This window comes from Lycorma delicatula, chromosome 2 (genome assembly GCF_047948215.1).
Source record: "Lycorma delicatula isolate Av1 chromosome 2, ASM4794821v1, whole genome shotgun sequence".
Classification (NCBI taxonomy): domain Eukaryota; kingdom Metazoa; phylum Arthropoda; class Insecta; order Hemiptera; family Fulgoridae; genus Lycorma; species Lycorma delicatula.
In genome coordinates, this window is record NC_134456.1 from 36,240,639 (window position 1) to 36,266,832 (window position 26,194).

At 27.8% G+C, this 26,194-nt stretch overlaps 2 protein-coding genes across 4 annotated transcripts in view; one reads left to right on the forward strand and one right to left on the reverse strand.

The window, feature by feature from the left end:
* Nucleotides 1-4,830: 4,830 nt before the first annotated feature.
* On the reverse strand, nt 4,831-6,317 carry wuho (tRNA (guanine-N(7)-)-methyltransferase non-catalytic subunit wuho). The gene has a single exon (XM_075358674.1). It carries the CDS (start codon nt 6,174-6,176, stop codon nt 5,016-5,018), a length of 1,161 nt encoding a protein of 386 aa, XP_075214789.1. The 5' UTR covers nt 6,177-6,317; the 3' UTR covers nt 4,831-5,015.
* A 1,237-nt stretch (nt 6,318-7,554) lies between these two features.
* Nucleotides 7,555-26,194, forward strand: part of LOC142320645 (uncharacterized) — a 39,865-nt gene continuing 21,225 nt past the window's right edge. The window contains exons 1-4 of one of the 3 annotated variants that reach the window (XM_075358675.1): nt 7,555-7,713; nt 10,600-10,912; nt 21,136-21,349; nt 25,506-25,760. In XM_075358675.1, coding sequence (XP_075214790.1) covers nt 10,608-10,912; nt 21,136-21,349; nt 25,506-25,760 — 774 coding nt within the window. In that variant the 5' untranslated portion in view covers nt 7,555-7,713; nt 10,600-10,607. Of the gene's footprint in view, nt 7,714-7,912; nt 8,183-10,599; nt 10,913-21,135; nt 21,350-25,505; nt 25,761-26,194 lie in introns of those variants that run through there. The other 2 variants (XM_075358676.1, XM_075358677.1) reach the window with 2 other exon arrangements.

The following is a 26,194-nucleotide window of genomic DNA, read 5'->3' on the forward strand; positions in this document are numbered from 1 at the left end:
GTTATTACCATTCTTATTGATATTTAATCACTTTTCAAAATTATTATTATTAGGTCATATAGTTGTATTTTATATCATATCCAACCACACAAAGCTTAAGTTCGCAACATTTTATCTATAGTTTCAAGAACATACATTGGTCAAATGCTACTTCGAAACATTAATAACATTGTAGCCTTAGTTTTATAAAATATAACACAAAGTTCATTTCCTTGTTCTTTTTAACAATTTTTTTTAAATTACATCATACAAATTAATAGTCTTTTCAGCAAGTGCTTTATGCAATTGCCATATATGTTTCAAACTCAGTATTTGAAGTATATACTTGATGAAGTATTCTACAGCTGCATTTTTATCTTTAAAACCTACAAGAGTAGGGACATTTTGAGGCTGAAACAAATGGTGTCATGCAATGACAACATTTTCTGTCACCTGAATCAAGAACATCTACCACACAAAACAGACCTACAAAAATAATTTATGTTAAGTTGTATTACTATATCAATTATATTTCAAAAAAATTGTAATAAGTTATCCTTGTAAACATTAAACTTGACATTATTTCTAAATTCTAGGGTTCTTTCATTTATCATTTGTTTCGGCATTTCAATTTTATAAATAGTCATATCATCTCAAGAGAGTTTTTGATAAGTAAAAATACCTTTAAGTTTTGAATTATTGACAAACAAAATAGAATTATCATTAATGCTAATTCTATACATGCAATTAGCAACATTATGTCTACCAAAGAAGCATAATGCCTTTTTAAGTGTGGATAACACTTATATCCATATTTAAAGTAAGATGGTTACAACCTATTCAATGAATAATCATTTGACCTGCTCTGTACAATTTTCAAGTCCTTCTCAATAATTAAATTCTAATGTATATACAACCGTAACATTTGCAAAAACCAATACCTCATCTAAAACTTGAGACAGATCATTAAATAAACATTATGAAAAGCAGTGGGCCAAGTATGATAAACTTATTAGTCAAATGCAGGCATGTATTATCATCTGTAAGGTCCTGTAATATCTCACAATAAATATAATTAAAATTGACTGGTGATGGATATCACTCACTGAACATGATGGGATATGGAAATACTAGAGAACAGTTTATGAAATGAATGTTAATAGTAAGGTAGGATATTAAAACTTTTGAATTAAACAGTGTGGGTGACATGGTGTATTTTGAAGTGCATGGTGTATTTAATTGCATATCATTGTTTTATATTTAGTCTGTTCTAGTAATATTATTCATGTTTATATATTAATAAGTGAACTAACATAGGTAAGACATTAATTAGCTTACCTGAATATTTTGGATTATTTCAGAACAGTTTTAACACTGACTTCTTTAGGTTATAGTAAGTAATAAAACAGAATATATTATGTACTCTGTTTATTATGGTAAGAAATAAAATAGTAATTACTTGTGAGGAAACAGAACTTGCAGTTGGAGACATATTTTTCAGTTCTTAACCATCTTCAAACTTATAGATATCTTCAAACTTCTCAATTATATAGTTTTTATAGTTTTATAAGTCAATTTATAGTTTTTTTTTTCAATTATATAGTTTTTATTTTTAAAATAAAATACTGTTAAATAAAATTAATAACAAATAATATGTGATCGAAGAAAAATGGCGAAAAACAGGAAAAAATAATGCATCTATCCTATTACTATTATAAGATTTTGAATCAAATTTTCAAACCATAAAATCAACTCTCAGTATAAGGCAAGAGCAATCTTTTTCCTTTCTCCTTCTTTACTTTTTTTTATTTAAATATTATGGTACAAATAAAATAATTACTTTTAGTTTTTAACTAAATCATAAGTAAGAATCAAGGACGAATATCATCAAACGAAAAGAGATCTTTACAACCGTAATTTCTATTTTATTGCCAAATTAATTCATAACTTCATTAAATTTATAATCAATAAAACATAATGAATATTACACTGAAATTACTTTTAAAACTAAATAAAAAATAATGTTTTAAAAAACAAAGGAAGGCAAAAGGTGACTCACAAATTATATAAAAATGATGAACTACAAAACCAACTACACCTTCACCAAAACAATGAAAGCATTATTAACAAACAAACACAACAAAAATGAATTATGCAGCAACAGACCAAAATACAGAAACCTACATAACAGCAGTGTCTTTGCAAGCAAAAGAAGATGCCAACCAAGGAGAAGCCCAGAAGTCAGATGAGAAAAAAAGAACTTCTCAGAACAGATGAGTCTACTGGCAAAAACGAAAAATGGAAACCCTCCAATTAATATTTGTGTAGTCTGTTTAGAAGGCTACATCGTAAGAGGAAAAAAGATATATCTTATGAAAAAATGCAAAAGTGATTAGATAAAAAACTCATCTTTTTCTTTTACTTGCTGCATTAATAAAATTTATTAAACATCAAAAGTACTTTGTTTTATGTAAGAACTGATGAAAAATATATCTCCAGAGAGTTTTATCTACTATTTTACTTAACTAGTTTGTTGATTAACAATGATTCCAATATAATTTTTTTCATGAGGTTTAACTATTAATTTCCATGTTGGGTGTGTGGAATTAAATATATTTTTACCTTATCAAGAGTTAGTCAGTGGCATTCTAAATAAATCACTTGCGTAGATCTACATAAGACTTTTCATATACTAATTTGCAGGTCTATTACAAGCTCAGAGTAGTTGGAAGAATTCAGCAGATCATTTTAGTAATGGTGGACAGCATTTTTATTAATAATTTTTTACTACTGTCTTTACTCTTTACTCTGCACACTGAGGAACCTGTGATTTAAATGATAATCCATGATTTTTTGTACCTTTACTCTTAGACAAAACTTAGATTCAGGCAGTACATAATTTATACATAAAGGCAGTTTTTACATTTTACTATTAATCTTATAGTAGGAGAGAACCAATTTTTTAATACCAGTATATCTTAACTCCCGCTGAAATGCAAAGATACTGAAATTTGTCAGGAACATGTAATCTAACAATATTCAGTGAAACATTTACTCAAAGATTTTCCTTAACCCTAAGACAGTTAAATTGATTTAAATCTGTATTATCTCCTAATCTCTTCATATTTACGACCTGTTTTGGTTAGAACTTTGAAATTCATTAACAGACGTTAATTCCAAAATACATCGTAAACGCGTTGGGTATTTTTTCAACATTCCCTAAAAGAATGAAGCTGGAGATAGTTTGATTTCACAGTTCTTGTGTACTTTCTGACCCACATTTGGTAGAAACATGAATTCTACTTAAAGGTAACGCCAACATTTGAAAAGAATTTAGGGATTCTTTTTAACCTCCCCCAAAGATGGTAAAACCAGTTAAGCACAGACTCCCTAATGTCTATAGATATTTCTAACATATTTTGTAGAAATAAAAGCTGAGCACAAATAAGTATGAAGATAAATTTATTAAATATGGCTAGAGGAAGAGAAATTTGAATTTTGTGATTCTATTATGCCGGCAAAAAGAATGTTCAATTTTTAATTATAATTAATCCAAGAGCATTAATACAATCAACACTAAAATTGTTGAAGATAAAAATAGATGCACTAGATTAAAATACAAATTTTCATAAAGAACAAATATTTTATCTTAAAATTGACTAATTTTTTGTTCAAATATGGATTGAGCACAACACTGTTAAATAGCTGTCCTGGTAAGTACAAATGCAAACTAATGTCTAAACATAACTGTAACAAACATTAATAGTTACGCACAGCACATCAATGTTGGATAACCAGCCTGAGTACATCATAGTAAAAACAATACTGACAACAGAGATGTATATCAATTTAAAAATTATGTACTTTAGTATACATCATATAATATTTTCTACAAGCAAACCAAGAAATGTTGTTACTGTCTGAAGTTAAATGTTGATATCTAATCTGTCAATTAGCAATCAAATTTGTGAGTTTTAGCAACCTGTCCAGATGCTAATCCATTCTGTAGAGAGGGGTTAGGGTTAAGACTACAGTTTGGTGATGAAGGTTAGTTGTAAAATACCAAGCTATAGTAATACTAAACACTATTTCGTAGATCACTTGGCTGACTTTATATTTAAATAGAGGTTCAGTAATTTTTGCAGAGAGATTACACCACATGTTCCGTCTTATGTATGACACAGTCATCTTTAGAAGTATCAGTCATCAACGGCTGACTCAGAGTCTGAGTTTGACAACAATTAAGGTTACTTTATGGTTAATCTTGAATTTTTGACAACTATTATATATAGTTTAATGTTCACTTTTTCTGTCTGAAAGAATTTGATGAACAAGTAATTGCTCAGAATTACCATTCTATTTGTTTAAAAGGCTTAGTTTTCATTAAATTTCAATCCATCATGGGCAGAATCAAAGCAAAAAAAATTAATAAATAAAAGGAAATTTGTAATATATATTAAGGTCAAAGGTAAAAATTTAAGTAGTGGAACCCTCAAAATAATAATACCAAATCAAAGTACAGTTTATAAATGTAGAATGCAAGCCACTCCACGCTAATAAATAAAAATTGATTCAGATGTTATGAACGTGACTAATTTGTACAATATAATTGAAATTTAAATACTGATAAAATGTGTAGAAGGCAAATCAACAAGATTATCTACTTACATCATCCATCATTCTCTCCTCTCTGTCCATTCTTGAAGCTTTTTAAAATGTATTAAGTATATTACTAAAAACTTCATGGATAACATAGGCAAAGGCAGGAGGTATGAGTTGGGTAGAGGTAACATAGATACTTCTCTAATCCAACAATGAGGAAGAAGTGTACTAGAAAAAATAAACTTTTATCGAAAATAAATCTTTATAATTAAAAAGCATCAGCTTAAGACAGACTGTACAACTTATGAAAATAAAAATACGATTATGAAACAAAACAAATAAATGCAAACTCATAAATATTCACTTTTAGTATGCATTTCTTTGATATTTCTCAGCGTTTCTTTTTTATTGTTCACTATGTGCAAACAAAAAAATTAAATTCTATTTTTCTTTGAACTTTCATCGAGTTTGTCATTTTTCCGTTTATGGTACTCCTGAACAGTATCAAAGTGTTTTTTATACATAAATGCTACTTTATTTCTAAACTTACCTTCAATACTATCTAACTGTTTATTTACATTTTTTATTATTTTATAAACACTTTCATTGACTGATTCAAACTTTTTTATTGATACATTCCATTGCAATGCTGACAGGTTGAATTTTTCCTCACTTGTTATATACCACATTACATTATCACCGAAAAAGATATCACAAGCAATATCAGAAAAATTCACTCTAGGTAGTGTTTCACATGTTAAATTTTGGTTTGTCCCTTTAATGCAGTATAATAAACACCCTTTATAATTATTAAGCAATAAACAAGCAACTGATTCACTTTTACCTGTCTGAAAAAGCACACATTTGGTAATTGCAACATTATCAATAAAAGGCACGTCATCATCATATTGAACACTTGCTTCATCAATATCACCACTGCAATGATATTTTAAAAGCTCTTTGCCTGATCTGAAATCCCAGAATCTTACTGTTCTATCACCAGAAGTAGAGATCAAAATATTTTGAGAATGTGGTAGGATATTTATTGAAGTAACAAATTCTTCATGACCGAGACAATAAGAATTAATACTGTATGCATTTGGATAACACGATACTCTTATTTTTTCATCTCGATCACATGATATAATATATTTTTCATCTTCAGAAATAATCACATCAAACAAAACTGACAAGTGTCCTAGCAATAAACTTCCTTGACTCGAAAGATTATCTCTTAAATAAACGTAAATATCTCCACCTTTATCGGCCACTATTATTTTTTTTCCATCAGGAGAAAATCTTACTTTGCTTGCAGATCTCTGAAGCACTCCGTCACCGATTAAAGACCAGTCGCATGTGTTCCAGAGCGACAGACATTTTTTGAAACTAAAAACGAACCAGTTTCCACAACGAGAAATATCAGCACATGGTATGAATACAGTCTCATCTAGAGTCCCCAAGTTACTTTCATGTTTGCCGATAAATTGTGAACTGCATTCTAAGTTATGCACAGCTTCAGTTTCAAAATCAACTACAACGACCTTATTTCTAATTGTAACCGTTACAAACTTTGAATTCGACTTAACAGTAGCCATGCTAATTTCCAAATAGTACACACACCAAACCAGAAGTCAAATATTTTTATCGGTAAAACAAACCCATGAAGGAACCTGATACCTAACCCGTCACATAACCTCTACTGATTAGTAAATTAAGATCAACACATTCAGTGTACCACACTTCTATCCACAACTCAGCGCACTAGCGGTGATAATAGTAACTAATTCATCTTGGAATTTAGTTAATTGCTAGATCACCGTTAATTGTTTAATAACACTTAATGCTATTTAAAAATTACAGAAACTTGATAACCTTAATTTTCCTGAAAAAAAAATAGGTTAATTATACAGTATAAAAAAGTACAAATTGCCAGGAATTAAATCTGATCACAAATAATTTTTATAATTGTTAAATTTTTCATCTGTTGTGACGTTCTTAACGATCATTTAACTATTTTAGATAATCAAATTGTATTTTTATATAATTATATAATAACCGTTAATTTATATTATAACCCATAGTGTAACTTTATTATCTGTTGTTTGTTTTAATAAAATGTTCAGACTTATTTTTCATTAAAAAATAATTGGTTAATAAAATTATTTAGTCAGCTTCTTGGTTTGTTACCTTATTTAAGCAATATTCAAATCACTAAAATATTTCAAAACATTCTTTAATCAACAATTATTCACCCACCAGAGATGCTGATAAGTAGTTTATTCTTTCTTAAACATACGATATATATTATTTAATTTTAAAACTCAAGAGTGCAGCACGTTATTTGCCAAAATGCGATAAAATTCAAAGTAATAACACTTTCTTCCTGTTGGCAATCTTGATTGCTACTTTTTACGTGAATGAACTAAATAATATGATTAACGCAATTAAATGTAACTTGGAGTAAAAATTTAACGTAATTTTTATTTAGGATTTCAAATAATATTGCTGTAACCACTTCAACAAAAAGTATATAAATTTATTAGAAAATAATAACGATCATGGAACTAGGTGATGCAATTACGTACTTTCAAATTGATTTTGTTTCAACCGCGTTAATGACTAAGGGTGTGAACAACACTAAACTAAAAAAATCTTACATTTCGTTCATTAGTCAGCTTTGTTGTATTTTTTGTTTTTATTTTTAAAAAAAATTAAATTGGTTTTCCCATATTTTATAATATGCATTATCAATTAATTTATACTTCAGTAAATTGTTTTCAAGTCAATTAATTTATTTTAAATAATATTTCCAATGTTATTTTTTTACAAATTTGATGAAGTGAAAGTTCCGCTACTTTAATAATTTCCGTCAAACGTAACAGAAAAATGCATTATGGAGTGAAGGAATAGAAGTAAATACAGATGGCTTTGGCCTCATCAACGGTTTTCCAGCGACGCAACGAAACAGACCTCCATTTCCCTCTTTCGCCATTTTGTTTGGGCAGGGCTGGCAACTTATTTTAGCATGTCGACTTTTTCTATTTAAATTTTATTGCCTGATGTGTTTAGTTTGTGCAGTTTGATAGTGCGATGTTTTCTTTTGTCATTTTTCAACTGTATCACTGATATTGGGTAAGGTTCTATTTCTAATTATGCGGCATTTGCATTGTAATGATGCTACGGAGTAAGTTGCAGGCTCGACGTTTAAGGCCAAGAATTTGATCCCTTTATATTGGATAAGGGTCATTTTTCAGCTAAGCTTTCCCGTTCTGCTTATGCTGAAACAACCTGCAAATTGACTTTTTTTTTTATTTGACCTCCGTTGGTGTTTTCTGAATGTACAATGTTTTCATGTAAAGCATGAATTTTATGTAATTTTTCAGTAACGATTTGTTGCTGAATGTTGCCGTCCCTAATTTACTTTTTATTTCCCATTAAAATGTCTCCTTTTTATGTTAATTAAATGTCAGTTGACATAAATGTGTTTAAGTCTGAAATGTAATATTTGTGCTTCTCGCCCTCATTTTTAACTTTAAAATGAAGGTAATTTTAATTTGAATAAAAAAATTGCCTATTTTCAATGTGGATATTCGTCATTGACGTAAGCTTAACTGATTGAAAGTGCAATCAAATTAATACGATTTACTATAAGTAACTAAAAAATTACCCAGGATTTTTTGTTTTTAAATTTTTTCTCTGTCATTATTCATTATGCATGCGATAAATTATCGAAAGTAATATGATATTATTAGTAATCCCATTATGTAACTGCATTTTTAAAAATAATTTTATATTTCTAATTACTTTGTTTTTTTTTTTTATTTAGGTTAGGTTTGTTTGTGTATGTTTGGTGTTTGTGTTTTTACATTTATAGACGTAGGTTACAGTTTCTATTACTTTAATCAATGTTAGTTTAGAAATAAGCCATGTTGTTAAGTTGAATTTTTTTCTTGTATTTATGCAACACTACATAAATATAGTGAATTATTATGATTATCTTGTCATAAGATCCTTATTATTACATATTTATTTTTCATTGTGAAACACTAAAATTATAACAAACAGAATTCATTAAGTCCCATTTTCATTGGTGCACAAAGTTTCTTTTTGTAATCCAGATTAAATGCTTTTAACAGATAATGAGTATAATGGAAAATAATTGGTTATTTTATTTTAAATTAGTTTATAAAGTAAATACTGCCCTGATTCATATTATATGACAATCTTATTTTTGGATAGATTAGTTACTTTTTTCATTCTTGTCTTATATGATTCCCTTTATTTTTAAACAAAAAACTTTTGAATCAATTTCTCTAAAGGACATATTTAGTTTATAATAACAGGATTAACTATGCGATAATTTTTTATTATAATTGTAACTAAGCTTCAAAATAAAATCTTTATTTTAAGATTGCTTTATCTTTGAGATAAACTTAACAAATTACATGTCGACCAATTTTAGGATGTGAGTCTTTTTAAAGATAAATTTTATTTTTACACCAGGATATATGAACAATGTAATAAATCTTTAACTTACTTAAAGTCAAAATAATAAGATAAGATGACATTGCACAGTGTGAAGAAACTACATTATGACATTTTTTTATTTATTCATTAAAGTAACTATTTGTATTGCCCCAATTATAGTTATCGTTAGCGATTGTAATGAAGTATATAACTTGTGAAAAATGCCAAACCTCATCAGTTTTCTAACCAAAATTCACAATGGACACGGTACTTACTACACTATCATTGCAGCACTCCATCATGGAAATCTGCCATGTAACAAACAGCAACAGTTGTAATGATCCTTGTAAGTAGCCTCATCTGACCCTGTTTTAATCAGAATTCAGCTCTCTCTCCCAGATTGATAGACGTAATACTTAAATATGATGGAATCCTGTTACCCACCACCCTGTTTTTGTTAATGTCTGATCTAGCGTATAATAAGTGGTGGTTGAAATTGCCCTCTCTAAAGTAATTCTTTTCTGTGGTTCTTGACCTATATTCTTATTTGTTATTTGTGATATCTTACTAATTTCCTTTATCTAAATTTGAGTTGATTATGCCGTTTTCAAAATCAGCTTATTCTGGGTTCAGTTCCCAGCAAATATTTTAATTTTTTCCTAATATTCGATTTTGTATGTTCGAGATCATAAGGCATGAATGTCTAACCCAAAAATGCTGTTCTTTTTCATCTTGCCTTAATAATTGCATCAGATCTTAATCCATTACTCAATTTTTTATTCTTATCTAGTTTTTTTTATTCACTTTTATCTATTTACCATGCTTGAGTAAGAGTGATAATTTAATAACTCTTTACCAACCTGGAAGGATATAAGTTAAAATTTTTTTTGGATGTAATTATTTATTCAATTTTTTTTTATATTTTGAATACATAATGTTATGAATATTTTAATGTATGTATATTACGAATACACTGATATTAACAATATACAAATTTAAGTATATTTCATTATATTTATATTTGAAAATTCATGCATTGCACTAAGCCGTCAAGCCACTGAAGATTACCTTAAGATTGTGTATGTGTATTAGGGGAGGGAAAGTAGATTGAAATATAATAATTTACATCTCAATCAATCTGAATTTATGGATTCAATCTATATCATGTGACTAGAAAAAAGTGTGTCATCAATTACTTCATCACCTATGCACATTTAGAAAGTATGTTAAATTAGTGTTTTTGATCATTTACATTTTAAATTTGCAGTTGTGCTGCTCATAAATAGTTACCTTGTTATTTGTTACTATTCACTCCATGCATTCTTTTAAATTATTTTTTCTTGGCTATAATGAGAATTATTAGTGAATCTGGTCTGAATTGTGTACCTGTTTTGCATACTGGATTTATTTTTCAAATACTGCTATGTTTTGGCAGTGAAAATTTTCTAAGCTAGGTGTTATATAGAAATGCATCACTGTCCAAAGAATAGATATTTTTTTATTTGTATTTTTATTTAATAATTAATTTGATGCCTTTATTATGGATTTCAGAAATAGTGATGACTGCAGATGCAGAAAAAGGCCCTGGGGGCAAAAGTACTACAGTTTGTTTACTTTGTAATGCTAGTGTTAATGTTTCTACCCGTAATTCATGTCAAATTTTCCATCAAACTGTCAGTGCTTCAAACCGCCCAGTAGCTGAGATTATTTGCAGTGTTCTTGGTGTACAGTTACAAGAAGGTCTTGTACATTCTCCTATTATATGTAAAAAGTGTTTCAAGGCTTGTAATGAAGTTGATGAATTACAAGAAAGGCTCACTGAATTGAAGATCGAAATCAATGGAACGTATCATCGTACAGTCAAGTAATTATTCAATTAAATCTATGTAATAAAAACAATGTACATTTATACATTCTATCTTTCTTCATGGTTTTAAGTATTATATGTAGTTAGAATTCTTATTAGTATTTTTGTTTTTTTTTTGTATTGTACAAACTATTAATCAGTTCAAAATAAATTTTCAAATTTTAGTTGAATTTGTTTTTAAAAAAAATAGCTTTCTAATTTACTCTTGTATATGGTGGAATCATTACTTATATTATTTTATTTTACTAATTTACCTCGGTTTTAAATAGTAATGACTACTTTGGTTATTAAGTCAGGCATATCACAAGAAATCAGCATCCAGCAGTTTTTAATTTAGTGATCTGTGAGAATTCTGTGTGACTTTAATGTGGCTCTGTGTATTGATGTGTCATTTTTTATTTATTTAATGAGATTAATTTTTATTATTTTAAATTTTTTTCTTCCCTTTGTTTTAGTATGATATATTAAGTTTTAAACCATTATTTAGACTAAATGTTTGTGGTATTCTGTTAAATGCTTTAAATTTAACCTTTTGCTATTAAACAAGTGTTTATTTGTAGTAAAAGTCTGTCATTGATTTTATTAGGCACTCTTTGTATCTTGCTAAAGCATATTACCATTATGGATTTGTACAGATTGGATGATATTTTTTGGTTGCGGGATAGATTGTTTAATTTAAACATTTTTAACAATTTCTTTAGATTTTTTTTATTATAGGTTATCAATATCTTTAAAACTTTCACATCCTGTATATATGTAAATTATATATATACAATATATTCTTTCAGCCTCCGCAAAGCATAGAATTTGAGAAACACTCTTACCTTTACTTTTTTACTTTACCAAAACATTTTCAGGCTTAAGCCCATCTTAAGTGATATTTTTAGACTGTTTACATTTACACATTACTCTATTAACTTTTTAAATTTTGTAAAAATTGTTGATTAAAATAAACATTTTCTTAAAAACATTTCAATAAATTAGAACAAATATTTGTTCAATCAAGAATGAAAAAGTATACAATAACTATTAATTTATCATATCTTATACCAACTTAAATAATTTTAATAAAAATGCCCCCATCAAATTCTGTTTGCAGATTTATAAGGATGAATTCATGTTTATATATATATATATAATTTTTCTAAAATTTCTAATTTTTTATTATTACTTTCATCTTCAATATTTACTTTTTTGATTATTTCCAAATTATCTTCTAAACTAGTTATATTATGGTTATTAATCAAATGGTCAACAGCATTTGAGAAACCCATCTCTCTATTTTTAAATGATTATTTGTCTTACCAATATTTTATATGCGACTTATCTTTTCATAAGTGTCGCATTTAATTTTATAAATACTGTAAGAATCATATTTATTTTTTACTTTTTCATTATTATAAAATTTTAAATGTTTTATTATATAATTACCAGTTAATAAGGAGGTTTATATTTTTTATCATTAAATGCATCAATTAATATATATATATATATATATATATATCAGATTAAATAGTGGCTGAAAAGAGCTCCTGTTTTTAGTTTCATCTGTTGTTTATGTATTTTTTTGTTAAATTTAAAATAATTTTGTTATGGGCGTAATACTAATTAACTGATTATTTCTTTTCTTTATTGCTGTTATATTTTGTTAGGGCTTTGTTTTTTTGTTGTATTCCAATGTCATTGATTGGATTATCAGAAGTATATATTTTTATATCTATTCAAGTCTGTCACATCCATATTATTAAAATTTGATGTAAGAATGATGAAGGCAAAGATGTATTAGTAATTATTAATACTTTGACTTCCAATGCTAATTTTGTTATTTTTGCTTAACTAGCCACTTATTTCAGTGTCAGTATGAAAAACTAAACTTTTTGATATGCTTAAAATTAAGTTTTGTGTCATATTGTAATTAATATGACAAAAAACCGCATATTGGTCTCTGGTGTCCGCCATGGTGCAAAGTGAATGATTGTAGTCAGGCAAGTGGTGTACTCAAGGCTTTACAACTGCTGTAAAACCATTCTGTGTCCTGCTGTTTGTGTGCATTGTATGTTGTATTTGTGTCTTTTATTGTTTTCATAATATACGAGAGGTTATCCCTAAAGTAAAGATAGTTTCAGTGTAAAAAGGTTTATTCTTAAAATTTATAAATATTTTTTATTTCTCTTAAACTACATACATACCTTATAATCTGCATGTGAATTAAGACAATTATCGTAGCGATACACCAGCTTCAATATACCCTTGTCTAATTTTTCTGCCACCAGTCCATTTAGCCACAGATTAACAGTATTTTAAGTTCATTGTCACCTGCGAATTACCTACCACTCAAAAGTTCATTTCCCAAACAAATGATAATCGGAAGAAGCAAAATCCGGACTATATGGTGGGTGATCGTAAATTTCCTATCAAAATGTTCTCAGTAAATCAAGTGTCAGACCCACGACATATTGACATGCATTATCGTGCAGCAGAACGGTGCTGTTGGTCAGCCACCCACGTCCTCAATTTTGAATGACACATTGTAACTTATCTAGAGTCAGTAGGCTTCTGTATTTATAGTCATTCAACGTGGCATGAAATCAATCAACAGTATGCTAAACCAATCTCAAAAGACTGTGGCCATCAGTTCAGACGTGCGGCACCCAACATGCATAAACTTTTCTGAAGCCTGAATGATCATGAACAATGCAACCAATAACAGCTCTTGAAACATCTGGAAAGGAATGGCCAGGTTGGAAATCATTGAGTAACAACAATCTTTTCTGATTTCATCATGATGCGTTTCAACAAGTCCTCGTGATTATTGAGGGCCTCTCCGAACGTTCTTCATCATGCACATTAATTCTGTTATTTCTAAATCGTTCATACCATTTTCGGACGTTTCTTTCATTCATTACATTATCACTGTACACAGCAACCAACTGCCTATGAATTTCAGCCGACTTAACATTTTGATGCTTTAAAAAATGTGTGACTCCCATGTATTTCACACTCAGCGGCAACATCGATTTTCCTATACATTAACTTACTTGTAATCGAAGATACTACAATGCGACAACTTACAGACAAAAATGCAGTCTTTGCATCACTAGCATGGCCATGAACGACACAGGTTCGCCAACCTTAAGGAGAGAAATTTCCCAGTGGTCTTTACTTTAGAGATTATCCCTCTTATTTTATTCAAAATAAGTGGTAGTATTAGATCAAATTGAATTACAGTGCAGTAATAAACAGAGATTTTCATTTGATGATTCATTGGTGTTACCTGTTGTAAGAAACAGAAAACGCCATCATATTTTATCCGATAGTGAAAGTGAGGATGAAATTTTATCAAAAGCAGCCACATCAGGTAAAATTTCATCATCATCATCATCAGAGTGGTCAGAACCTAAGGATTACCAACAGAATATAGATCCATATGCCAACATACCTGGTACGAAGCCTTTAAATTTAAGATATCCTATGTGTAATTAAAAACCTGAAAAACAACAAAACTAAAGAGGACTGGAAAAATACAAACTGAAAATTGTATGAGATAACAACTGAACAAAATTTTCTATAGATTTTTTCGATCAAATAAGTGCCTATTCATCACCACTGAGAAAAATCATCAAATGATGATTTGAATCATGTAAATGTAATGATTCTTCACAACCTTACGACTAGAAAAAAATTGCCTCTGTTTCAGTTCAGGAAAGTAATAATTCATTATCTGTGTGATGAAACTAATCATAAGAAAAATGTTTTGACTTTGAGACCTGGATGATTGATACATGAACTAAAATGCAAAAAAGGTACAGGTAAGAAAACAAGAAAGTGGTGCCAAGTTTGCTAAAAGATGAATGTGGTGACTGTGGCAGGAAATGTGGTAAAAACAAGACTAAAAAGTCTAACCATTTTGCGCTGAATGTCTCTCTCAGCCTTATTATTGTTTACCGTGTTTCAATAAAGAGCATCACTGTTGATCTTCTTGTACATTTAATTATTTGTAACTTGTCTTTTAACTCTTAAGTATATTATTTGTTATATTTAAAGAAGCATTATTTCATCATATATATATATTTTTATGTATTGTTTAAAAATCTTTGTACCTTATGTATTTCATTTTTAGAAAAATGCATTTATATAGGTAAAAAATAAAAGATATTTTTATGTTACATTAAGTATCGCTACTTCATTTTTACCTTCCAAATTATGGACTTCAGAATAGTCATGTAGGGCACATTTTTTAAAACAAAAGTTGTAATGTTATACAGTTAGGCCTGATCACCTTAAAAAAGATACAAACAATAAACTACTTTGTATTTTGCTATTTGCGGTGACGATTTGTATTTTAGTATTTATGGAATGTATGTGCCTGGCGGCATAGTACGGCAACTTGAAGTTAGGTTTATTTGCCAGTTACAGGTGACCCCGATGGTGTAATGCAATAACACGTATCCAGCAATAACTAGTAACCCCCAAGGCAATTAATTTGTTAAACAGCAGTGCTATAATAAACACGTTATGTTGAATAAAACAATAAAGCATATCATAAAAATTGAAAATATCAATAGAATATCTGTGTAATAAATATTAATATAATAAAAAATCTATAGAGTAAGTTTAGCTGTGTAATAAAAAATTGTTACAATAGTTTACAATATATAATCTGTCACCACAAAATTTCACATCCATGCAGCAGAGCATTTAGTATAAAGTGAAGTAATTGCAGTAAAATATATATAGCATATGATATTGTTAAAATATTAATGAAATTATTAGAGACAAAGGTATATTTTTACTAAATTAGTAGCATATAACAGAACACTACTCAAGGCTGATAGCATGTACAGTGATATAAAACCTAAACAATAAATCACACTAATATACAATAAGTATTTCCTAAAAAAATAAGTAATATATATATATATACATATAATTTCAAAAATTAGTTACATAAAATTAGAAAGACTAATAAATTATATTTTGGAATGGTTGCAGAAAATTTATTAATTAAAAATTAGTATAAAATATATATCGCATAATCGATATGAAGTCATATTTATTACAATTACACAAATGATTTAAAACTAAGCAAACATCGATTGGGAATTATACGGAATACAATAAATAAAAAATAAAGTTAAACAAATAAATATAAATTATGAAATAAATATCAAACTGAAAAACTGGAAATATATTTCACATGTATGCTCATTTAAACTTAGATGATGTTATAAATGAAAAAAATAATTTCTGTTAAATGTTCACTTGAATTTATTTGAAAACATTATTCTCTTTTATAAATAAATTGTTTAATGATTATTTTGGAATCATTACCCATGTTGATAATGGATCCAACAAAAACTCTTTGATACCATTAGTATCAAATTTTAAGAACTTTGTAAAATAAGTTTGTTCTCTTTTCATCTCTTTATTTTATTTTAATAATTATATAAAAATAAGTGCAGGATACACTAAAGATATGAAAATTTCATATTTTCTTTACATTATTTTTATTTCATAGATCTTAGCCTGAGATGTCCAAATATTATGTGATCATTGGATTGTGAGAGATACAATTTGCCTTGTTTGTTTTAAACATACGTTATTATTAAACTTCCATTTTGAAAATTATTTAGAATTTTTGATATGTGTTATTCTTGATTCCAGTTATACAGTTATAAAAAAGCATTTTAAAAAAATTGTGTGATATTGTTTACTAAGTTTTTCCTTCTTAAATGTGTATTTCTTTTTTATCATATTATTAAAAAATTGAATATTAGTAACTTATGTACAAGATTTGATAAAAAAATTAGCAGAATTTTATTTTTCTCAAAAAATTTATTTATTGACTTTGGTACCATCAAAGTATTCCTTTTCAGATATATTACATTTATGCCAGCACTTTTTCCCGTCTTTGGCACCTCTGGAATGCAATTTCCGGTATGTTGTTTAGCTCTTGCAGTGATTCTGTCTCTCTTCAATATTGGCAAAACATCGTTTTTCATGGTTCTTTTCAGTTTGGGGAATATGAGGAAGTCACATGAGGCATGGCTGGCAAATAAGGAAGCTGAGGCATCATATCTGTGTTTTTGGTCAAAAATTCATGAACAAGCACTGAAATGTGAGCAGGTGCATTATTCAATTGTTTCAACACAAAACCAGACATTTTCTTTATATTGCTTCACACAAATGATGTAGAACTTCCAGGTAGTAGTTCTTATTAATTTCTGATAGTGATTCAGCAATTGTCGATAATCATTTTCTTTTTTTTTGACGTCATTGGTTGATGTGTGCTCATCATCTTCACAGCCCTCTTGGTAATGTTTGTATCACTTGTAAATGTTTGTTTTACTTAAAGAAGAATTGCCAAAAGTAAAATTCAACATTTCCAGTGCGGTGCACACCAAAATACATCTAGCCAATTACATGTAACCTTTTCAACAGCCAACAGTAAGCTGAGCTTCCAATATGATTACAATATAAAAATACATTAGGGACAAGTTTACCTACACAACAAAAAAAAAAATTGTTACAATTGAACTTAACACAGCCTGAGGAATTTAAAAATTCCATTTATTTTTTTATCACATCTCATATATCAGCCCACTGGGATCTGTTGAAGTAATACAGCATTAGTTAGACAACTGGATCACATTCATATATTTGACAAGTATTTGTATTCCATGGCTTCTACCAATTCTATAGAAATTGTACGGTACAATTTATTACCTTAATGGATTTTTATGAATTCATGGTTTTTTCTGCTAGAAACAGTGGTTAAATTTTTACTTACCTGAATGAGTTAAGGTTAGATATGAATATAGTATTTACTACTTTTATCATAACAGAATCAGGTTGTGTAACTAAATTATTTATCTCCAAAGTTTTTATGTATTTTATTAAATTTTTTATAGCAATACATCAAGTTGCAGTTGTAAGAGTTGAAGAAAATATTTTTCATAGTGAAGCAGCATCTAGTATTGTAATATGGCTAAAATATTTCTTTCTGATATCATTAAATACATTGTGATTAGAACTAAATAGTTAGGAACAGGATTGTAATAAAACTAAGTACCTAAATTGCAGTTTTTCCAAAATATCAACTTTTAATGATGAAAATGTTATAGAAATATAGTCTAGACAAGAAATATGTTAAAATTAATCTTACTGAAAAAATATTATTGCATATTCAGTTTACAGAGTTATGCCAAACTGTACAACTGACACTCATTCGAAGAAGAAAGGTGTAATTATTTTATATATATATATATATATATATATATATACATATATATATATATGTATATATACGTATAATTTGAATGTGATAACATATTAAACATAATAATATTTGCATTTAGTTGTCTTATGACCTTTCACATGGTCGACCAGATCTTCAGCCTCTTTGTGTACTGTACTACTGTGTGTTTTACATGAACACTAATTTTCAACTTCCTCAGCTTGAAATTCATAGTTGATACCCTCTTCTGCCCTGTCTTTACAATTTTCTTTTTTATCTTTGTGCCTGTTCATAATTTCAAACCTGGTAATTTTTTGTGCTTTCCAACCATTCATTTATATTATTTTTGCCAACTTCATCCAAGAAATTTTCTTGCCATTCTAGCCAGCTTGGCCAAATAAACCTTCATTTGACTTTTATAATACCTCTCTGACTTAACAAATTAACATCTGACATCATAAATCTATCTTTTCTCAAGTGTTTATTTTGAAGACGATTTAAATTAATAATTTTAAAGTGGAATTAGCTCCTTAGACTATTGGTTGATTTAAAACTGTCTCATTCAGTAGTAAAAATTTTGTCATTTCAATTTTAATAAAGAATCAGGTCAGTTTTCTCAGAAAGACTTTTTATCTTAATATCTAAGTTTCACAGCTCTCAAAAAGTATTCTTGGTGAAAATATATCTGGGTAATTTAATGTAACATTTATAAGGGAGTTCTACACGTAGATATAATTAATTTGTTACATCATAAATGTCTTGTACTACTTGAACAACATCAATTTTCCATAACAGAAGCCAACATTTGTCTTGAAACAGGTTATATGTGTTCAGGATTTATGAGACAAAATATCTGTAATACATTCTTACATAGTAGTCATCTGTCTTATCAATGCAATTGTTGTACCTTCTATCCATATAAGAAGCCTTAAGTGGTATATGCTCCATTCAGTTATTTACTACATCAGAAGTAAAAACAAAGTTTTATATCTGCTATTGCTTTTCTTAGAAAATTATTTTATATCAGCATGTGTTGTGTTAGGAAATATTGCATGTTTTGAGAAAAAGTTTCTGCATTTTTCCTTTTGTGGCTATAGATGCACATAAAAATGGAAGATTGTCAAGTAGTGAGCAATTATAAATAAATATGTTTCACTAGCTATAGGTTTTAGTTCTGCATTTATATTTATTCTTATGTTTAATCCTTTTTTTTTTTTTATTGATATATTTTACACTGTAAATATGTCCAAAAATGTTTAGATTTTTAATAATGGGACACTTATCCATTTTTGGTTTTACTCCAGGAATAATCCAGCGAGTTGCTGACTAAAATTTCTGAATTTGATCCTTTGAATTGCAATGTTATTTTTGTTTAATTAAGTTTAAATAAAAAAACATTACGAGTATTTCTGAATATTTAAATACCATTTTTTTTTTTAACTTATTCTTATTAGTTTCCCCTCTGCATTTGTAACAGTGAATATACAGCTGATTTCATTTCTAAGTTTGTTATTTTTTTTTTTTTTTTTTAAGGTTAAATATTATTCATAAAGACATTTATTTTAATGGCTTTGTATAAAACATTTATGTTCAAATAATTCATTTTTACCATTTTTAATGTATGTTTTGCAATTATGTGTTCAAATGTTGTGTTAGATTATGTATGTTATTCAAATTCATGCTTTTTTGTTAATAAATTTAATTACATTAAAAAAGAAGAAAGTTAGTTTGAAGTATAGTTTGTAATGGGTTATTTCCTGATGATGAGATTATTGAAGTTGTGTGTAAAGTATTGAAGGAAATTTTGTTGCTGTGATTTAAATTATTTATTACACTTATTTTTTTTATATTGTTGGTAAATCAATTTTCTGTTTTAATTTTTGTTAATTGTTATTTCATCTGAAATCATCATGTAACATTAACTTTTTCTTTTTTTTTAAATCTGTTTTAAAAGGTAAAAATTTAAACTAATAATGGTTATAATGCTTTCTTTATTAAAAACAAAACATTGATTTTTTTTCATTTATTAAAATATTTCTCACAAACTGTATCAGTGTCATTTATTTAATGAAATACTTATGAAGTTCTGTTTGGCCCACCTGACTAATTAGCAATATTTGGGGCCATGTAAAATTAAAAGAAATTTACTGCACCATTATTTTTACCCTTCTTTTCTTTAGTTTAGTGAATTATATTATAAAACCAAGGCAATATATGTTTTTGCCACTTTTTTTTTATTTTGTTACAAATAAACTTTTTTTGTTTTCACCTGCTTGAAGCAGTTGTGATCAATATTTGAGATTTAAGTCCTCCTGCATGCCAAAGTATTATTCTGTGTTAACATACAAAATAATTTAATGAAACAATAAAAAAAAAATATTACCTGTTCACCTGTGATTTTATCCTTTTGAATCGTACTGTTGATTTAAAACTATTAAACTAGTATAGTACTAATGTGATTGAAATTTTAATTATTGTACAGAAGTTGCAAATAGTCACCATAATCTGTGTAATTAGGTACATGTTTCTAAAGTAACTAAACACTTAATTTTATTCACTTGAAATTTGTTCCCAAAAAGCAAATTACTGCTGTAATTGCATCTATTGTTTTCTCAAAAGTGAACTATGTTTACGACATGTAGAACTCACATTCTACAGAATATAATAATTACAATAATATATTGATTTTTATATTTATTGTCAAAAGTATTGACAAAATAATCTGTAATTTTTTTTGCATCTTTAGCTTACTGATAAAAAGATGTATTAATAAGTTGTCACAAGAATTTTTTTTAATTAAAAAGTTTTATCTACTTCTTTTACTCCACAGAAGGCCAACTGTATTGTATCAGATTCAGAATGTAGTTAGCATAGATATATTTTATATTAAATTAATATACTCTTGCTCTAACCTTTTGTATAATACAAAATAAATTTATATTTATAATCTGGTTTGCTTTATTCATTCAAGTTATGATTTTAGGAAATTTGATGTTGATGATAATGAAGAACAACAGGATGATGAATCAGATGATAAAAAGAAAGATGATCCTAGTAGAGATGACAAAAGTATGAAAAGTAGGAGTCCAAAACAAACAAATAAAAAAGTTATTGTTGCAAAAAAACAATTATCACAAACTATTAAAGATGATAATAGAGATCTACTAAATAATTCAACGAAACGAAGTGAACAGAAGGTAGATTATTATTTTTATTTTCATAGATATCAGAAGGCTAAAACTTTACCATTATTCATAGTTTATCCCAAAGTCTATTTTTAATGTAATATCCAGTAGATGGTTACCATTCATGAGATTGCATTTATGAATGCAGATTTGTTGTAACATCCCAACAGATTGTTTCTCAGAGGATGAGGGCTTGACTTTTAACATATCTGGTCATCTTACAGATCAGATGGAATCACATTGCAATTTTGAGACGTGATGTGGTTGCCAAATATATATAAAATGACAATCTGTATTCTCACAATATGGGCTGAACCAACCATTGTTTTTCACTGAATAATTATTCAGTCTGTTGCTGAGAAATATTCATATTTTATTACTGTTATGTTTTGTATTACTGTACTATTTAAGTAAATGAGCAGCCACTGTCATATTAAAGTAAATGAATTTATCAGTATCAAGAGGAATTTCAAAATCCTTTTGATGCTGTAGACAGTATTATTATTTCTTTATAAAATAATTGTCTTTGGTATAAACTACCAAAGTTCTCAGGACTACCATATCAAATTCCTGTTAACAATTTAGATGAAAATTAAAAAAAAAAATATTTTCATCATATTTTGCTGAAAACTATTATAACAAAAGTTATTGATCATGTTTTTCCCAGCTGAAATTAATTACATGTTCTTAATTCATGAGCCACCAGAATTTTGTTCACGTGAAGGTTTAAATTTACAGTCAAGTGTAAGAAGAATAGCATATGTGCCAGCAGGAGTGAGGCTATTAGATAATTGTTTTATTGTGCCAGGATGCTTCTTACTCAGAATTAGATGATATTGTTAAAATGTTTAATCCACGTCTTTAAAGTGGGATTTGATGTAACCAGAAGAAGATGCCTAAATTCAAAATGAATTATCTCATTGCTTAGCTTCGTAACTATCACATTTTATTTATAAAATGTTTACTGCAAAATAATAATGCATTCCCAACCAATGCTTCACTGTAACTAAATTTAAATGACTGAGGAACATAATGACTTATTTACAGGAACAGTCCTGTAAACTCAAGAGGTAGGATTTTGCCTAAGATGAAAATCAAAGATGAAAATCTCAAGTTTGTGCTGATGACATACAGAATGTCACTTTACTGAATACACTCATCACTTTTAAAAGAAGTCTTATTTTTTTTACAAGTTTTTTTATGCTGAAATTCAGAGTTACCAAAATTTTGTCTGTTTAAAACCATAAACCATAAGTTTACATTTTATACAGGTTTTTTTTTTAATATCATGAAATCTGCCTTTATTTATTTTATTGATATGTTATGTATAGAAACCTTCTGAGCAGTTTTTTTATATATACATTTCTAAATTATTGGTTTATAATTTTGAAATATCCACTGGTTAAGTAAAATAAATTATTAGTTTGCTCACATAAGAAGACTGCCCTGCCCTTTTTCTTTATTTTGTATAACATTATATTAGTATGATGCATATAAGAAATTGAGATGACAATGTAGTAAGAATATAGTGAAAGCATTCTCTCTTTTTCTCTATCTGTTTCACTGTTTATTTTTCTTTCTCACACACAGACACGCATAGGAGGAGAGCAGTACAGCACATGACTGAATTTAATTTTTTTTTTTATTTTTTTTTTATCTATTTTTCTTTTTTAATGGAATTAACATTTTTTAACTTTTACAAAGTAGACACATAATGGTTAGAATATTTTTAATGATTTATATAAATACTCATATTCTCCTCAATGAACCATTCTGAGTAATGGATACAGACAGTAATAAATTTTGTCTGTGTGTTACATAATATACCAAAAGTGAAGAATTTTTCTCTTGAAGCCTTAAAGAAAAATTGTACTTGCTAAATAAAAAAAAAATGTATAAAGGAAGATATGAGCAAAGGTTTATTTAAATTCTTAAAAGATTCTGGTTTATGTATCATACATAAGTGCCTTATGTACTAGAGTACAGAAAGAAATGTAGCATGTAAAAGCCAAGAGTAGCCAAATATTAAAACTTTAGCAAGTACTAAATGATGCAAGATGTAGCAGATACTTTGTATTTAAGCGATTTGCATAAAATAAGTATATTGAAACATTTAACAGAAAATGACTTGAAAAAAATTATAGATATTACAACCTAAATGATGTACTGATTAGGTTATTCACATTTTTTAGGGTATTCCACTTAATACTAAAGTATACAAGATAATAACAAGGCATTTATATTGTTATTAGTTATTCTTTATTCATACCTAAAAATTGAAACGAGTACAGTTTTGTTGAGTTGAGAAGAAAAAAATCTGTAATTTCTCCATTATATAAAAGATCAAGATATAAATAAATGTAGTGCTAAGTTAAAAGAATTACAAAGAAATGTTTGTTTCACAATCGAAGTGTTCTTAATAGCAAAATAAATTAAATGAATCATTTTAATCTCATTCTTGGGCATCCAGGAATAAAATTGTTTGAATACAGATTTACAGCAAAATTTATATGCTAATTTTATGTATTTTTTATTTCTATATGCATATGTGTGTAACTTATTGTAGTTTTGTATAATGTTCATTGACTGAAAGCAAATGTATGGCAAATCCTATGTGTTAATTTTGTGTATTTGTGATTTTTACATGCATAATTGTATGTACAACTTGTTATGGGTTAAAGGGGACTGCTATTCTGTATAGAACACAAAAGTATACCTTTATTTATTGCATCTTATATTTCTTGGCCTATTGTTTGTTGTAATTATTATCACAGCTTAATGGAATACAATAAAAGACTAACAGATTTGGGCTACAAACATGAACTTTTTGTTCTCTCCTTGTTTTTTTACAAGTTTGAAGATAATAGACAACTAATATTAAATTCTGAAGATTTTAATTCATTCAGGTATACAATATTTTTGGGTACTATTTTAGCTGTGATTATTGTAATGTTATTGTAATTCCTGCTTAGTAAAATCCCCTTAAAACAATACCCCCATTAAGCTGTGTCAGGGGATGTTGCCAAGTGAACCGTATCTTTTCCAATGAAAGTTATTGTTATGAAAAATTATTTCATTTTTAAATTAAATATTTTTCATTGGACATTATAATCTTCAGTGTTGTACCTTACTTTCTTTACTCTTGGACATCTGTCTGTCAAGGACAGTTTTCTGCCCTTGGTGAGAGCTTGATGAGTTATGTCTCTTAAAAGGATTTTTATTGTTCAGTGATATCTTTCTATTCATGGCTCTGCTGGTCATAAATTTAATTATTTGCAAATTCATATGCTCACTTAAACAATTTTCAGTAGATTTTTAGATTGAGAAGATATTCATTTAAATTAGGAAATATTCTTTGGATTAGATATCTGTACAAAGTAATGTGGATGTAAAAAACAGAATTACATAAATGAGGAGAAATTTCATGCAAAAAAAGAAGTCTGTTAGTGTCAAATTTGGGTTAAAGAATTGGAAAGAAGTTCTTAAGAAGTATTTATATTGAGTGTAGCTTTTCATTGTAAAGCAATATGGACAATTAGAAATAAATAAAAAAATTTTAAATATGCTGTTACAGGAGGATATTGAATTTGATGGATTGTTTTAAAAATTCAGATTTGGTCATAGACAGAGATGATTTGGGATGTAGTAATTACGTTTAGATTTAAAGATTTGTACAGAACATACAGAAATAGAGAAAAACAGTCAAATTTTTGCTCATTTAAATGTAAAGATAGTACAATCACTACCCAATCAACAAAATAGCAGTTTTTGGAGTTGAGAAGTCTTTTTCAGTTTAAAATGTTTTTTAATCTTAATAACATCGTTCTTATATGACATAGGACTCTGTACATGTAATGCATATACCGGTTCTAATTTATGGGTAGAGAAGTGATTTTTCAGATGATTTTAGTTTTGAAAATTTAAGATTCTGGATAAACAAAGTAGAAGTATGCTGTTTATGCCTATATACAAACTATTCTTATTTTTAAATTAATCCTTAAATATTTTGTGTGAGATATGTTGGTAAAACAAAATAAATGTAAATTTCTGCATATAGCATTGTTAGAAGAGTACTTCACAGAAAAAATATTAATTTTGTTATTAATTAATATTGTTATTCATTCCAGGTTGGCTGTGCTAATAATAAATTATATTTGTTTATTTGCAGGAAAATAGTGATATGAACAAGATGATAGAATCTGATGATGAAGTAATTAATGATCCAGGTGATGCCAATGATAGCGATTACGTTCCTGAAGGTGAAAAGGTGAAAGATGATAAGTCGCAACAAATAAAGGTTGAAGTTTTGGAAGAAGATATTACTGATAAAATATTAGGTGGTAAAAAGGGACTTAAAGGTAGAAAAAAGAAACAGCAACAACCAGCTGTTAAGAATGAATTGACGACAATGATTCCACAAATGGTTGGTGCAGTTTTATTTTACAATTTTGTTTTTAAAATCTTACGCATATATCGACTTTCAGTTAATGGATATGCTGAAATGATGTACTTTTGGCTCAGTAATAAGTGGTCATTTTTTATGGATTAAACAATTTTAACAAATATCTAATGATCATTTCACAAGAAAACATTTTAACCTTCTGACTGATAGCAAAATGGATTCATTAATTTGTTATTTCTCACCACCTACCGCATTTTTTCTTACAGTTGAAGTGCTTGTAAAACACCTGAGGTTAAAAATAATCACTGCTCAGAATTGCTATTTGAATAATGATGTTCATTTTGCAACCTGACCTGGTGGTGATGAAAAGTGTCATTTGTAGAGCTGAATATCTGCTGGATTTGACATCTATTATACAATATTTATTTCTGTAAAGGAGTTAGTGAAAAATCTGT